Source organism: Falco punctatus (assembly GCF_963210335.1).
Source record: "Falco punctatus genome assembly, chromosome: 6".
NCBI classification, from domain to species: domain Eukaryota; kingdom Metazoa; phylum Chordata; class Aves; order Falconiformes; family Falconidae; genus Falco; species Falco punctatus.
Window position 1 is genome coordinate 40,259,237 of NC_137585.1, and position 17,892 is coordinate 40,277,128.

The window sequence follows — 17,892 nt, forward strand, 5'->3', positions numbered from 1 at the left end:
GGCTGTTAGTACTGCTTCTAAAGAGAATTTTTGAATGAAAATTAGATATTTCAGTTAAACTCCTATCATAACAGTGTGAAAATGACCCTGAATCCTCGAGAAGGCCCTCCCAAAGAAAGCAAGATAGGCAAAGCAATAGCCACTGGTACTTTTCTGTCATATATTCCATTTGCCTTTGGAGTCTGACACAGACACTACGATTTTACTTGCCACTTGAAATCCCTCTAAGGGTTAAAACTGATCCAAGCATGAATTTGGATTTCATTCTGAAATTTGCAAAATGTCAGAAGTTTTTTTCATGTTTGTTTCTAATTTATAAGCAATTTGCTTGTAGGGATTAGTAGCGATGAGTTTCCCTCTTCATTGTGGAAAGTCATGTTTACTGACTTCAGAACCGTGAGCCCTATTTTTTTAGGGTTTGGTTATCTGGTGAATCTGGAGCATTAACACCTCCAGGCTGAATGTCAGGATTTCCGAACTACAGAAAATTAAATAGCTGACATCTATTAAGCTTGTATTTCTTTTGAGGTTGGCTGCATGCCATAAGTGTTGCATCCATAGATACACTTTTCAGCCCCCTTAGGGACATATGTTTGGCTGCATGCCAGATGTGACAGAATTAATTGTAAAACAGAGTGTTTTTATTTAAATATAACATATCCGTCTAACTAGTTGGCAAATTACTCTGGAACAGGTATTTAGGCACATAACCCCTCATTAACCTCCTTTAGGGATCTCATCTTCTGTATCTTGTTTCTAACATCCTGTAGACAGGAAAAGAGGAGCCCTAACCTTCTCACTTTACTCAACAAAAATTAAAAGCTTATACAAAAATTTAAAGCTGTTATAGAAAATATCACTGACACAGGATGAACTCCTTTCATGAAAGAAAGAGATCTTTTTGTTTTGCTGCATGATTGAATAGAGCTGCCAGTCACCTTTAATTACTCTGTGTAGTAATTTTGTCAGTAATCATAGAAAACTGCATGATACAGGCCACATTTAGCTTAGAAGAAATCCATAGGACTCAGTGAAAACAGTATGTGGAGATAGTGAATTTATATTCTATTGACTGGCCAGTGAAATACGAGTAGATATTAACACACTACTTTATCAGAAAATATAAAATGTGCCTTAAGACTGAATGGAAAAGAAACTCCTAACATGGAAATTTACTTAACGCTTCATTATATATTTTTGATATAAAATAATTTGAAGCTTGGTGACCGCAGTGAACATTGCAATATAGGTCTAGACAGTAAATAATTCACAAGGTGTGGAATGAAATCTATTCTTTAAAAGTTTACTTAAGACCGTACACAGTCTTTCTTGGTGTTAACAATGATGCAACATGAGGTAAATTCCTTTTAGACTTCAAGTTGCCCAAAAAGAAAGACTAAAAAATTTGTGTATCTTAAAAAAACGCAACACACCAAACCCCAAAACAATCAAAAAACCTTCACAGAAAAAAAATTCCTATGCCTATATTTCTTTCCTATATCATTTTAAATGCTGTAATGAAACAAGAATGCTTTTTTTTGATATGAGACCCAGAAAACAAGAAAAGAGGTGTCAAATAGCTCTAATATTATATTGACTAATCAGATACATATTGCTTTACTTGAAGAAAATATCTTTAGTAGGCTCTGAAATATGCCACAAGCCAGAAAAGTTAAGAGCTGCGCTTTAGATTCCTTAGTCTATGTATAAGCTGTGGTGTCACATTAAAAAATGCTTGAGCTCCAGTGGATTCCCACCAAAGTCAATGGGCAGTGCTTAAAACTCAGGTCTCTGGTTATCATGCCATTAATTATCTCTGTAGATGTAAACTCAAGAACCCAGTTGATGTTATTGCTCACTAAAATAACTGTGGCTCATAGAAAAATTACACTGACTTCAGTAGAATCAGTCAGGCTAGTAGATGGATTTTTAGTCAACAAAAATCCATCTGTGGTTGAAGGAGGACTAATGTGATTTAAGTAATGGAAGCAAACAACTTAAGGTGCAAATAGAGGGTTAAAGTAAAACAAGCCATTGCATTTTATTTATCCTGTCAAGGCTTATTTCTGAAAGTAATTTACTGGATTACACAAGTGGTATATACTTGTGCATGTGAGGATGCTGGTCCAGTGAAATGACTGGGAAGGAGAGCATCGCTCATGGTCTCAGGGCCAAGGGTGTGTGATTGTGTCACACTGGACAATAATGAGAAAGTTGCTTCACATTTATGATAAGGTAAAGATTAGTATATGGTAAATTATCATGGATTATTGCATACAGATTTATACCTTAATTTCCTCCAGAATTATCCAATTCTTGCTCCCATACACTGAGATTAATATATTATACTAAAGAGAAATAATATTCTCGTGTACATGAAGTTTAGAGCCAGACCCTGAGAGGAACAGTACTAGTAACAGTATTGTTTCTCACTGTGATCGTCTAAGGATATGAGAAGAAAAACTTTGTTTGAAAAGATAGCATCTTTCACAAGCTCTCCAATGTTAGTTGGCAAAGAAGGACTTTGCATGACTGTAAACTCCTCCCGCTGCCCCAAGCTATTTGTTTTTCTAATTAAATACATAGAGCTTCTCATTGCAAATCATTTCTTGTTACAAGTCTTTCCTCCTGTGTGTGTTTTTCTGGGCCAGATGTTAACCTTTAGAAGTCATTGCTGTTCTACCATGCTCTGTTGTTTTTATTTTATTATAATAAAGATGAGATGAACAGGCAAGATTTACCTCTTTACTATGCAGGAAGTATAAAGAATGAGATAAATTTTGGACCATTTATGTTAATAACAATAGTCCCCTGTATATCAGTGGGACTAGTATTCCATGTACAAATTATGGTGCAAGATATTCATATTGTAATTCATACTGAAGAAGGAAGAGTTGTAGAAATAACAGCAAAATGAGGGGAAAAGAAGAATCCATTTAGCTACTAAAGATTAGATATTAAAGTTTTTTTCTTAAGTATTAATATTTACAGGAGGGATGGGGAGCTTCTGTGTGTCAGTGACCTCATTGTAAGATGCAACTCTAGTTCCTGTTCCCTTAGTCCAGCTAAGTAAAAACTTTTTTAAGACTTTGTCACTAATTGACTCAGTGTCACACCATTTAAATTGTGTTTTGTGTGTCCTGTCACAAGTTTTGTAAGGCAAGAGAAACTGGATATGAAACATGTATGCAGGTCTGTGATAACAAAGGAATATGCAAGGAAGGCGCGGGTTCAGTTCAGACCTTTTTATATCCTTGCATAGCCTCTCTGTGACTTTAACATATCCTAGAGAGTAAGAAGGCAATATGTAAAATAATAGTTTTTTTCTGTATTCAGTGTCAGCAGTTTAATCAATCTTCCATTAGGAAATCTTTTCATAATTCAATTAGTTTTATTAAAAATGTGAATGCTTGCGAAAGAAATAGAGCAGATGTGGGGAACGACAGTCAACTGCATTTGTGACACAAATATTCCTTATGCCATGCATTATTACCAATTAAAGCTGGTAAAACTATATTGAAGAGTGACGTCTCTGCTCTGATGGTTAAACCCTCGCCTGCTTCGAAGAATGATAAATATTTACAAAATATAAAGTTGGTTTAAATTACAGAGACCACCTAATTTGCTGAACCACCTTACTGGTTGCCACTGTGTCATCATAGTTTCCACAAGAGGGTTATTCAGAGCTGCTCAGCTGTATTAATCTTTTCCAATTTTACTAGCATCACAGGGTCCTTGGGCCTCCAGCAGCCTGAAGTACAACAGCTGCCTCAACATGAATTTGGCACAGCTTGCCAGCAGAGAGAGGAAAAAAGTTGAGATGGATTTAAAAACAGTAGTTTTGTCCTCAGTTTTTTTTAATGTTTTAAGGATAAATACAGTGTCTTCTACGAATGTATCAGCTGTGCTTAGCTAGCTCTTTTTTTGGTTTTCGTGGTGATCTTAACTGTCTTTTGTCGGAAAGCCCAGCTGAGCAATATGTCTGACCATATTAGCAAGGTCAGATCCATTGTCCTGGTCTGTAGGAAAGAAGCAATCAACCAAACAAAAAAACCCTCACAGTCTTAAAAATCAAGCTCCTGAATTCATGTTCAAACAAAACAGTTAACAGTTTTGCTGTTTGATTAGTTAACTGTTTGGCTTCCAAAACTGCAAGCAACCAGACGTTCTGATTTGAAGTCTGCATGATTTGTGGAGAGAGGAGTGTTTCTGAAAGCCAGAACAACCAGTGTGCTAGGTTATAAGAACCATGTGTCAGTTACCTTCACTTTTTTCCTTTTAAATTCACTGGTGTTGCTGGAAGGTGGTAATCACAGACAATTCATCTTTATGTAGGCACGGGGTGGGTGGAATTAAGTTTTCCTTATTAATGGAAAACTGCTGAAAGTTTGTCCTCATTGTAGGCTTTGGAGTAAGGTCCAGATCCAGTAAGGTGAATATCAGCACGATCTTCCAAATCAGTTATTCAAGTGTCTTCATTATGTTGGGGTTTTTTTCCTAGCAATGAGATTGCAATGCGTTATTTTATGTTTCTGTTTCGTTGGTCTCCATGCTGAAAAGCCATAAATATGCCAGTGCATCTGTGCAGAGGATCTCCATTAGGGCTTGGGCTAGGACCACCCACTCATTTCTCCTGAGCAAACCGGTAGCTGCCAGATAGCACCTTTTCAGTAGCTACTGACCTGGACTGTATGTGAACTGGTGACCAACAGGTGAAAGGTATTTTGTAGCCTATTATTAATCCTCAGAGCCATCAAGTCATTCATTAAAACCTTACGAATAACTTTTTAATCTTCAAATAAGTCTGCTATCATGCAGTTGTAAACTTACATTTTTTGCTTTGTAAAATTGCCAAAGCATGTGATTATGCATATGCAACTGCACGCACTGCTCCTAGAAATTGGGAGGTTTCCAGTGGCTGTCAATGACTACATTTGTATGGGTCAGTACATGTAACAGTGAACATGCACACAAAATGCCCCAAATTGGTATTTTTCAGCTGTTTAAACGATTATTTGAATTTTCTTTAAAAGTTAGAATTTTATTCCCTTCTGCCATGTGTTTTCTATAACACTGAAAATATACTGTGGGAAGGGACAATGAGAAGAACTGCCATCTTAATCTAACTACATGTTGTGTATGTTCTGTTAGGGTAGTTAAGGTATACATTAAGTAGTTGAAAAAAATCGGATAAATGCTAGATTTCAGTTGTGAAATAGCTTGATTCTGTCAAGTGATTTGATTTTATCTTATTTGACACAACAATAATGTGTATTACATCTATGCAGAGGTATTGACATTACAGCAGCAGACAGGTGGCACCAAAAGGGATGTTTTAGATGGTGTGATGCAAGGTTTCTCAGAATGCTATTCTGCAAGAAAATGCTTTATTTATTATCATTATTTTTTTTTATTTTTTTGACAGATTTGGATATATGAAAATGATGGCCAACATGAACAAATGGATCTGTGCTAATATTTTTTAGTCAGACCATTTTTTGTCTTGGGGCATATAATGTAAGATTTTCTCCCCTTTATCTGTTCATGAGTGTTTGAGCCTGTTGATAGCACAGTCATTCCTTTGATGCTATGTATGCTGGCACCTGTCATCATTATGTACTCCAGGTCTCCTGACTGGCCTGAACTTGAGTGCAATTTGCCATTCAGAAAGTGCCAAAAAGAGCAGAGCAGTCATGTGTTTTTGGTGATCCCAGTAAATGAAAATTAATCATGTTTGACAAATGTTTGTGGCCTTATAGTCATAGTTCTGTAGACAGAAGCTATGTATTTTGTGACTGTATGCAATGAACTGTCCATTTATGTTCCAGAAGTAGACACAGAGTGCAACCAGTTAAAACTAATGATGTTAGTCTGTTAAAAAAAGCAATTATGCAAAACCTGTAGATGTTAATTCTGTCAGTATTAGTGATACATATGCTTGGTGCCTGTCATTTGGAAGCCTCAAGGCTGGACTTACAAATGTCGTGGTAACATTTGCCAGACTAAGAATGCCAACCTTGGAGTTAAATGTGCAAATTTAGTGTTCATACACATGCCCACCCCCGCTAAATTTGAACAATTATTTTATATTTACCCGATTTTACATTGTGTTTTCAAATGGAGATTATTTTTGTCTTTACTTCCTGTCCTCCACTGTTTGTATGCTATTTAAAATAAAGACATTGCATATAATCTATAGATGTGTCTTTACTGCAGTAGTAGATGAGGGAAAATCAGTCTGGGCTACATGACTTACGATTTTTTGGTTTGGAGTTTTTGTTGGTTTTGTTTGTTGTTGTTTTTTTTTGGTTTTTTTGGTTTTGTTTTGTTTGTTTTTAAAAAAAAAAAAAAAAAAAAAAAAAAAAAACAGGATGAGAGGCACTGCAGTGTAAGATAGTGTACTTTATCATGTATTGGCACCATTTGGTTGATAGGACCCTTGTGCCATCTGCATATGGTTTAAAGGTATATGTGTTTACCGAAGAAAGTTTACTAAATAATAAGGATAAACACTTACCTCCAATGAACATTCATTTTATGAAACTAGAATATTGTAAATGGTAAGCCTGCATGTATCTCTGCCAGGATCATCTCTTGGAAACATGGTCTCTATGTTGGTTTTGATGAAACCTGGTCTTGATATAGTTCTTGGTGTGCTGCACAACTTCTCTCTCCCTCTTTATTTTGTTGTTTCTAAGTCCCTTAAAGAAAATACTGAGAATCCGGAGCAGCTGTAATCATGAACAGACCTTGGTATTATTCCTGTGGTAATTTGTGGGATAGTGCAGGATGTATGCAATGTCTGTTTCCAGACCACAAAACTTGAGAAAGCCTGTACACTTATATCTGTGAAATAACACTGAAGGCAACCTGGAGAGGTGCAGACCACAATGCCTTTCTTCCACAGTGGTTAAGCTTAACTGTTCTTTATTCTGGAGGACTTCTATTTTATAACACAAACCACAGAAACTAATTTCATGGGGATAGGGATAAACACATCACAAGTAACTTACTGAATAACTGATGGTGATTTGTGTTTGAGTATCAAACTCGGCTAATCCAATATCACTCTGTTCGTGAAACGAGTAAGGACTACTAATGGATCTGCTCGGGCACTTGTATACCATAAGGCAATTTCAGTGGCTTGGTAATTTCAGTGATAAGAAAATCTGTGGTTCTTTTTACCGTAATTTCTGTTGTTTTGGGGGTTTTTTTCTGTCCATTTTGTCATACCATTGACCATTGTCTTCAAAAATTACCTTTTCTATTTCAGTTATGTTTTATGGTTGACAGAATTGATTTCTGATGAAATCTTACTTCCCAAATTGAAATCTGAAATATTTTCTATTTATATACCTTCCTTTGTGGTGACTTTACTGTTGGCTGTGTATATAGTGTCATTTAGGACACCAAAAAATGGAATGAAGCTGCATCAGGGGAAGTTCAGACTGGACATTCAGAAAAGTTTCTATACTGAGAGGGTGGTTGGTCACTGGAACAAGATCCCCAAGGAAGCGGTCATGGCACCAAGCCTGTTCAGAGCTCAAGGAGCATTTGGATGACACTTTTAGGCATATGGTTTAGTTTTAAGTAGTCCTGCAAGGAGCAGAGAGTTGGACTTGATGGTCTGTATGGGTCTTCCAGCTTGTGATATTCTATGATTTCATAGGACCAAAACATTTTTTTTTTCCTTTCCCCATTCCTCCATCTTTTTAAGAGCATGACTAAAGCTCCCTCCTGCCTTCCTTTCTGGTTTTAACTTGGGTCTGTGTAATGCTCATCCTGATGCCTGTCCAAAAAGTGGAGCTTGATGTTCACCCAAAGGCCTTTACAATAATTTTTGCAATACATTTCTACCACTTCCTTCCTTACTTACTTCCTGGACATTGACGATGTTGGACACATTTCTTCCTCAGTCTGGAGGTCTGCAGTATAAAGTAGCTGACCATAAAGCTTACCATAACACTTAAACATTCATATTTACTTAGGCTAAGTCTAGTGATAGTAGTAGTTGCTTTTCTTTAGTGCCTGGAATGTGGGAATTGTAACTGCACATGATTGCTCCATGGTGACACACTGTTAAAATAATTTCCCTCTCACCCCCCTTTATTTTTTTTTTGTTAAGGGACGCAAGAGTGAGGCAGAAAAGTACTTCGTGAAGGCTATTCACCTGGATCCTACCAAAGGAAACTGCTATATGCATTATGGTATGTTTCAGATAAAGTTTCCACACGTATTCCAGGCTTGCTGTTAATCTCTCTGAGTGATTAAGGGTTTGAAAAGTGCTACTGGCAAAATACATATATAAAATATATTGGGAAAGAAACTAATCTATTATGTATAACTTCATCCCCATTTCAATTTGTTAATCACTGCAGAGGGAGAGGTGAAGATTTTGCATAGCTTTCCTCCTGTGAGAGGAATTTCAGTATTGCTGCCTCTCTGGGAAAGAAAAAAAGGTGACTATTGCCATATGTCAAAGTTTCATGGCCTGGAATATTATTATTAACAGTTTTGGCCTAACTTTGCTGGCTGCCGGTGGGTGGGCAACTAGAAGTTATACTGTAGTGTCTCTGAGTTCTATGTATTGAAGTGTCTGCTTTTTGTTGAAGACTTACAGCTCTACATCTGCCTTCTTCCCTGCATCTTCATGGCTTGAAATGGATAAATATTGCAAGAGATTTTGACAAGTTGGCTATATCTTTGTCATACTAAGTCATGCATGTGCATAAAGCACACAGTTAATTTGAAGGTATCTTTATAACTTTGGCTTGGTTTTGCTAGATGTGCAAAAAATATTTCCAGATGTGATTAGTCCCAAGGAAGCAAAAATATTTAACTTTATGGACAAATCTTACTGTATTTTAAAGCTGATAATAGACAAATCTAAAAATGCAAGCTGTTTAGTCCCAACTGGAAAATACAGAAAGAAGTAATAAACTTCATCTTTATTAAGGAAGAAGGTAGGGAACCACAGACATACTATATATATATATATATTTGTTGGTTTGTTAGTTGTTTTTTTTTAATTTCCTCTTCTAACTGGGAAATGTAAAATAAATAAAAATGAGTGGCCAAAAGGGAAAATTAATCTCATATCATAACCATGTTTTCACTTTGTGTGATATCTTTGTCTGAATTGCTCACACGTTGTATTTCTGTCTGGTCCTATGCACTGTAAAATTCTGTATGTTAGACTCCCAAAATCAATGCATACACTGTTACTTAGAACATGTCATGATATTTCAGTGTATGTAGCCTAGTGTTGCATTATTTTGCATTATGGGTCATTGCAGTTAGTGACCTTGTATTCTACTTAAGCCTGTACAGGTAAATCCAATAGGGGTATTTGAGCACATAAGCCCCATTATTTCAATTGGATATAAGCATAGTTGATATCTCAATAAGGAAAAGTTGGAACAGATTGTTTCCTGAAATCCTGCTCAAGCCCCTTCCATCCTTTGCTATTAAGAAATCTATCCTTAGTTATCTGGAATTATAATTTGCATTCAAATTCAAAAGTAGTTCTCAACAGTCTGCTCTGGCAATTGAAGTTATGATTGTGTATGTTTTATTACAGGTCTAGTCTTTATTCTTTTTGTCTCTCATTACTTCATCAACTTGCCTGTCTTTTCCTGCAATATTCCCTCGGTGTCATTTTCAAGTGCCGTATAAACTAAAACCAAGGTTATTCAAGTAATCATTCACCTCTGATGTATTGATTTCCTCATTACCAGACTACAATATTAAAATGGTGTGTTGTTTCCTAATTAAGATTATTCTCTAAAAACTTTAGCATTTTTTCCCCCTTTGTTGTGTCACAGGTTCAAAAAGCGGTTTCTGTGTCCATGTGCAGAGGTCACTATTGCAACATAGAGAGGATTTGCTCAGCAGATTAGGAGTGAAGGACAAAATTTAGTCAGTGATGGGAATAGCGGCATAGTAAAATGTGTTGCTGAAGGGCTCTAGGCACAAGAAGTTCCCTATACCGGTCCCTAGATCTCCGTTATGGAGTATTATAGACAGAGGTCTACTGAATGCAGGTGAAACCTTTTCTTTTGATTGTATAACGTCCAATCACCTCACCAAATTCAGTGATGTTACTCCATGTTAATATCAAAGTAGCTGTGAGAAAGATGTTGTTTACTTCTGCTTGGCTTATGTGTCTATATAGTACAGATATTCTCAAAATGTTGTCATTTTGGTCACAGGACTTCTTAAAAATTGAAATAAATTTTCCTTGCTTTTCTTTCTTTCTCTTTTCCATTTCTTCTGGTTTTTTCCTGTCTTTCCCTTTTCCCTTCCACCTATTTTTTGTATTGATAAGGATTCTGTAGTGTATGTTAACAGTGACGTTCCAGCTGTTACACAGGAAACCCAAGTGAATATTTTAAGCTTTATCTCTACATTTTCTTAATTTGTTTTAGCACCTTCTCACAGGTACAGTCTACATCCTATATGCCAAGAGTTAAACTATGGGGAAAAACTATCTGTATTTTACATGTAAATCTAGAGATTACTTTTTTTCCCAGCATGAAGATGTTGGAACAGAGAATAAGATAGTTGGCAACAGCCCTAAAAAACCCACATATCTCATGGAACAGCCAAATGAAAAGAATGGTCAGTTGGGACACAACATTATGGAGTAGCAGGAATAAATGGACGCAAGATTTTCTTCCAAATGCATGTGGATCCACACACTTATAATTCCTTTTCCTAGGATGTGCAGATGTTCTTTTTAACTTCTAACCAATTGGACTTTTTTTTGGAGCTATCAGGAAAACTGTCAATATACTGTAACTTTTAAGAGGCTTAGGTTCGTATTATAATGTGCTTTAATTCAAGCTTTAATCCAAAGCTATTCCCAGATACGACTTGGTGCAGAAGTTAGCTTATCTGATCACATGAAAATTTGGAGAGGTGAACAGTTTCATGGTTGCTCCTTAGATAATACCACCACAGCATATTTCTCTAATTGTTTCTAATCAGTTTTGTATAGTGATTTGCTGGTTTAGGATTTCAGTAGATTTAGGTTTAAAACAGTGTTTCTCAAATTCATCATGCTTAGAGATGTCTGAAGGGAGAACTAGCGGAAAAGCTAAAGAGATATAAATCCCTGCATACTGCTTACGTGATGCCACTTCATTGGTGGCTTTTACTGTAGTGACCAGAGAAGGTGGCAGACCCCTCTCAGGCTGAAATGCAGGCAGCTGTTCAGCCTGTCCACATTTTCCATTTCTTTTCCCTTTTCACACTTCTTTTCCCCTTCTTTTTCTTTTCTCTTATACCAGTTATTTGAACATCTGAACTTTGTGTAAAACCGTTGTCTTATGAATATGAGTCTTGATGGGTGATCTGGTACAAGCTACTCAGGTACACAGTACTCTACCAGAAACACCAAACCTAAAGATGAAAGAAAGAAAATGCGTATGAATCAGAAAGAAGAAAACATGGCAGAGGAAAGAGTGCCGAAGTACCAGTGCAAATTATTTTAATATTTTTTTTTAATTCTCGGGCAATTAATATGTTATTTTTGGCACAACCTCCAAGTTTTTAAACTAAAACACTGGAGATTATTTCAGATACTAGATTTAAATTCTCCTATAAACTCTGAGGCTTTTGATTTGATATTTTTAATGCACATTTTTGAAAGAAGACTTAAAGTAAATAGTTTTGACTAAACAAAGTTGAACTTTATAAATGCTTATTTATTTTTTAATTGCCATCTTGTTTGTTTGTTGTTTTTTTTCTCTGGGAGGGCTTTCTTCATCGTATCTTACCCACGTTTACTCAGGATATTGGCTCTCATGCATCCCACTTTACTTCAGGCATTTAATTCAAGTATGCCATTTGGGGTCCTGCAAGACCTTGGTAGCTTCAAAAGATAGAAGACATAGTTGAAATGGTCTCCATTGGCCAGAGAGGGGACTCTTTTTGTAACCTAGTTGCCTCAATTTATGCGTATGGTTAGGTGGGATGAATGTGAGTGTCAATCTTTGAAACCACAGGTAGATACCTGTGAACTAATCAAGTCCAAAAGGAATTTTCATATAAATATTTTAAGAACATCTTGGCATCTAAATAGTCAGTAGGTCAAATTTGTTAATAAGTGTGCCAAACATGGGAATGTTCAGCTGGGCCAGACCAGTGCATTTATGGCTCAGAGATTATTTGGTTTTGGATAGAGTATTGACCACCCACTAAGGAAGTAAAGATCTGTTTCTGTCTGCACTGAGCCTGTCTCAGGAGAAGTTGAAGAAAGGTTCTGTATAAAATTTGTCAGTGCACAGAGATGAGAGGAATTGCAAACAGTGAAATACTTAAGTGCTCATCTATTAGAAAAGAATCCAAAATGAATTCTTTAATAGCTTTTCACTGAGATGGCTAGTAGGATGCAGTGTAATTGGGGAGTTTGGTGTTGTGGAAGGCTTTTTGAAACATCTTTCACTTAAACAAGTAAACAAACAAAAACCCCCATAAATCTACTGTGAAATTTAAGTTGTGCAAACATTTTACCTCCCAAACTGTCTTATTTCCTTTATAATTTGCTGTTTAAAAACAAAACACCAAAAAATGACTGCTAAAGCAAGTTTTATTCTACTTGTTTGCTAAAAACAGGCTTTGCTACCATGTCTCTTGAAGTGTGTATTGCGGCCTTTCTCCAGTGTAATGAAAATTGAGTGGGAATAAAGAGAGAGAGAAAAGAGGAGTGAGGTTTCCAGATAAATGTCTTACAGAGGTCCCTCCTTCCTTACATTTGTAATGGCTTAATTGGAATGGGGAAATCTAGAACCTAACAGGATGTTCAAATTAATTCTGTTTTATTAATCACCATTGAGACCGCCTTTTAAAATAGTTTCCTTTGAATAATACATTGTTTCTAATAACTCTAAATTGTTTAATAATTCCTTTTTCATTAGAAAAAAGGATTATCCTCATTAGATTAATTATGCATTCACTTAATTAGGCAATCCACATTGATCAGCTGCCTTTTTCAGTGTATTCCCAGTTACAGATATAAAAGAAATTGAAAACCATGCTGTCAGGTTAGGTAAAACTGAATCATATTAGCTATACTGTCATTGAAGGAAGAATAAATTAACATGTTCCCAAACATTCTAAGGTTTTGGTTGTGGGTTGCTTTTTTTATTATTATATTTCACTTTTGAATTTGTGATAATTTAGGACTTGTTTTTGTAGATTTTCTTCATGTTATCTGGGTGGGTTTTTTTACAGAAGGTTAACTGGTTAAGTGCTGTTTTGTTTCCTTCACTTTCATCCTAAGTTTTTCTAATCATTGTTTCAGGACAGGACTTATAGCCCTTTTTGATGCCTAAATTTTCACCTGAGTCTATGAGCACTTTGTATCTGTCTTGCCTCCAAAGATGACTGCTTTACCACTCCTAAGTCTCAGCCTGAAAATGGATTGGAACTACTGTGGTTTAAGCTTCAAAATAAATTTCACTGAAACATGATAGCAGTGGATTTTCAAGTACCATTTTCCCCCCTGTTTTTAAGCCATAGTTACATGTGTTAGTGAGTGTGAGAGTTTACATATGTTTACAGATATACATTCAGATTTCTTCTTAGATGTGATGATGTATTTATAATATTTCCGTGTAGTCACATTGTTCACGGTGCTGGAACTTTGTGTCTTTGTTCTTCACTATCTGAAGAACAGCCTAGGAAAGCTTTATTTTTCTCCCATATATTTAAGGAAAAGATCTTTTGAAGAAAACAGTGTAATAATCAAAAATGTCAAATTTATATTGACAAGTAAGAGAAATAACAACGAATACCCAGTAATGAAGACTTACTCAAGAGAGTTTTGTGCTAATGGAAGAAATATCACCTTAGTCCTTAGGAAGGTCAGGTTTTATCTTTGTCAATGAAAAGAATAAAACTTACTTCACAATCCCTAATTCTAGTGAATGAATTGTCCCTTTCTGACTGACAGGTTAGCTAAATACAGTATATGCCAAATGATAAATAAAACAGAGTGCATGCATCTGCTCCATTGGGAACACCAGATGCTACATGATGATTATGTATTGAGAAACTAAATTCCTTGATGAGATGAGGTCAAAGCCAACCAGATGTAGTATATCCATCACTAAGTCGCTTTGCCAGCCTTCCCAATATGCACTCATGAACATTTCAGCAAATAAAAGGGGTTTTGCCATTTAAAATCTTTTGGAAATCCTAATATTAAATATATAATGATTTTGTAGGGAAACTATAATGCAAGTTTATGATACTCAAGTAACTCATATTCATAGAATATAGGTGCCCTTTGGAGGAATGGTCTCTCTTTCTTGAGCCTACAGTACCATCAGGTTAAGACCCTGACTTTGGACTATGGCTTATACCTCCTTATACAATATGAGTGAATGCAATTCCAGGAAGACGCGGTTCCTAGACCCAAAACAGGAAGAGATGTAACGGACTCACGGAAAGGCTTCATTAAGCTTCCAATCTTTCTGCTTGCAGGACTCTCTCCAGTAACTTTGATTTAAGAAAATCTTTATTTACACAGACAATATTTCTTACTTCCAAACTGAAACCAAACAAGAATATACCAGAAACAGAGCTATTCAGAAGAATATACCAATTTGAAATATCTTTCTGGTTTTCTTGGCAGCTGTGAATGATGAGTGTACAAAGACGTATGTACATAAATTGTCAAGTCCTTTTTGTTGCTCCCTAGGCTGTTGCTATCACACAACATTAGAAGATTATTACAAACCACTATAATAACTACTTATTCCAAACTCCGTGTAGAACCAGTCACTTAAGTGGAATGCAGTGGAGTATTTCCAAACAAGCTAGGTCACTGACCCTAAACGCTGTGGAATTTCGATGTTTCTTCCCTTCCCTTGAGTTTATCCTTAAATCTAAGCATTCTGACATCCCGAATACATGGTTGACTCTGCTTCCTCAGCACAATATACTAGACTGCTCAAGAGATGTGGTATAGAAATTGCAGATCAGAGACAGGGCTAAAAATGTGGCTTTATGCTTTTTTCATGTTGCCAGAATTTGGAGGTTCTGCAGGAACTGAAAAAAGCCTGTGGCATGAACAACCTTGGAGACTTCTTTGTTAATGATCACATGTTTTGACCTATGAGTGTCAGCTCATTATGGGGATTTTTTGAAGAGATAGCATGGAGGTGCTAGAAAAGTGCAACTGGATTCTCATCCAAATTTCACTTTTCCAAACCTTATACATCACCAAGGTATCTGGGGAATGACATAGGGCCCAGAATCTTTCTTACTATTTGTAAAATGTGAGGTACTCTGTATTACATGTTTTTTATCATTAATCTTTTGGTTTAGTGAGAGCTTCCAGTGATCCAGATGTGGTCACAAGTTCAGTTATCAAGTCCCAAAGGCTTGCTATTTAATTTTTTTTTTTCTTATCTCTGGTCATTCCCTGGATGACATCCAATGGTATATTTAGCACAATGGGAGCAGAGGAGTATTTCTAACAAAGAAAAAAAGCTAATAAAAAAAGGTTTTTCCAAGCCAGTGCGTATATTGTTGTTGCAGCACCCACTGCCTTGCGTAGTCTTTCTGTATATTTTGTTTGCAACGGAATAATCTTCTCCATGGGAACCAACTGAGGAAATAAACTCCTGAAAAGTTCTTCCAGCAGGAAAGCCAGAGAACTGCTTTAGATAAAGGTAGAATGGGATATAAGGAGCAACAAACTAAACTGGAATGCTGCTACCATCATATAAGTTCTCTTTGCTTCCCCTGCCACATCCTACATATTCACCAAGAAATTGTCTAAACGCCCTGGAAAGTGGGATTTTTAAGAATATTAGGTCATGTCTGTTGACTGGGCATCTTGCAACATTGATTCATCACCTGCAAAGCTTTGGAAATCAACTTGGAGACAAGGTCTGTCCTCTCATTTCTTCCACAGAGTGCTACTGAAATTTTCCATTCAGAAATCTGGTTGAATCCGCTCTTTTGCTCTGCATTGCCACAGCAAAGTTAAAGTTGACAGTGACTTCAGTGGTGGTTCTGCTCATGCCAGTGAGAATGTAGTTCAGTTCTCAAGTCACAATCTTGCAGCTTTACTGTGTGCTTCAGAGATAAGACAGAATGCATTGGGTCAGCCAGAACCTGATCTCTGTTCTGGTTTATTTTGAAACTTGAAATGCTTTGAAAGCACCAACAAATATTCAGCTTCACATTCTCAATGATGAATGTGCTGAAAGAACTTCTAGTGAATTTTATTATAAACATATTTGACAGGTTGAGTCTATGATCTTGATTTAGCTTCTTTTCGTGTTAATATAGTTGTTTACATTGCTGCAATGGAAGGAGAAAACTTTTTTAAAGAGGATAAGGTGCAGAACACTTGGTGACAAACATACATTAAACCAAGCAAATGCTAACTGTTCCCTATTATGGTGGGAATAGAAGTTCTTCCCTTCTTATTCAGAAGGTAATTTACTCAGTTTTGCTTGAATTACTAAAGGTATCAGGACAAAATAATAAGTTGTTGAAGACTGAGTAAGTGCAGAACCAACCACATGCTGAGAACATTCCAAATGGTTTATTTCAAAGGCTGCAGTAGCAAACCCAGCTATTTCAGAAACCTCTGTTCTGGTACAAAGTATCTTTGAATGTTTGCCAGTGAACAAAGGAGAGGGAACATTTCAATTAAAGAAAGATTGATGCAACTTTAACTTTTACCTAGTAAAATAAAAACGTATAGTGCCTGTAAGGAGTAGTTGAGCCGATTCTAGAGGAAGGCACTAATGCATTTGTGCTCTAAACATAAAATAGTCACACACATGCATATTGCAACCAATTAATACCATTCATGTTACAATAAAGCAGCAGAACTACCAATTGAGATGTATGGCTTTTAAACTGGTGTTGGCACATGTCTTAACAAAAAGCTTTGCAAATGTTCATGATCGTTTTAGAAAGACAATTATACAGAGTAGAGAGCTGTATGCTTCCGCCTCTGTGGATAAATATTTGTTACAAATTTTGACAGAAGATGAAAAAAAGTTGTGTTTTTCAACTCCTACCTAGGAACTGGATTATTTGTTGTTGTTGTTTATATTACATTTATACTTTTATCTTACTTTTCAGTAGATTGCATATATTGCCTCAAAATTTCTTTGCCAAATATACTCTCAAAACCACTGTTGACAATTTGCAAGAAAAAGCATGTTTGAACAAGACTGTAGGTACAGAATTTGTCAGCTTCTATGCCATTTTTGATGCTTAGATAGCCTAATTTATGGAAAAATGACTTAAGAGGATAGTGAAGCATTGAATCAGTTCTCTGCTGTCAAAGGTCTTCACAAAGTCTTGACTCCACATTGAGTCTCAGCTTTGTGCTGTCTAGCAAGAAATGTGGAAAATTCTATTAAAAAAGTAACATTGTTCCAGGCAAAGAATAGTGGTGTTGAAGATCACACCTGAACATGGACTGTGGATTTCCCACTCCTGTTTTAGAAGAACAGTAATGAAAAAATATGCTTTCCTAGAAGAAGGAAACTCTGGGAATAAGAGCTTCTAGAAAGCTGTTTTCTCAAAAGCTGGTTCTGATTCCAAAAAACAAATCGGGCTACCATGATTTATGTTGTTGGCAAGAGTCAGAGTCATGACACCTGCAATAAGAAAGCCGTGTATGTGATATTGAGCAGCGTCTCATAAATCATGCCGTTTGCCAGCTGCCTGTTAGAGTAGAAAATCCTGCATGTAAATTTTGACCCACACAAGTGGTTCCTGGATCCAGAGGCTTGTGGATCAGACCTTCCAATCCACCTTCAACACCTTGGCAATAGTCTGCCCTGCTAGTGCTTTTCTCTTGGGAAAACACATCTTTATGGCTTTGACAGGGAAAGGTTCAGAAGTTTGCTT

General features: G+C 36.3%; 1 protein-coding gene and 1 long non-coding RNA gene across 2 annotated transcripts in view; one reads left to right on the forward strand and one right to left on the reverse strand.

Annotated features, from left to right (window-relative positions):
* Window positions 1-17,892, reverse strand: part of LOC308066250 — a 600,281-nt gene that overhangs the window by 501,930 nt on the left and 80,459 nt on the right. The gene's annotated exons all lie outside the window — the stretch shown is intronic.
* TMTC2 (transmembrane O-mannosyltransferase targeting cadherins 2) overlaps window positions 1-17,892 on the forward strand; it is a 375,978-nt gene that overhangs the window by 279,650 nt on the left and 78,436 nt on the right. The window contains exon 12 of the mRNA XM_080393255.1: window positions 8,126-8,207. Coding sequence (XP_080249381.1) covers window positions 8,126-8,207 — 82 coding nt within the window. The remainder of the gene's footprint in view (window positions 1-8,125; window positions 8,208-17,892) is intronic.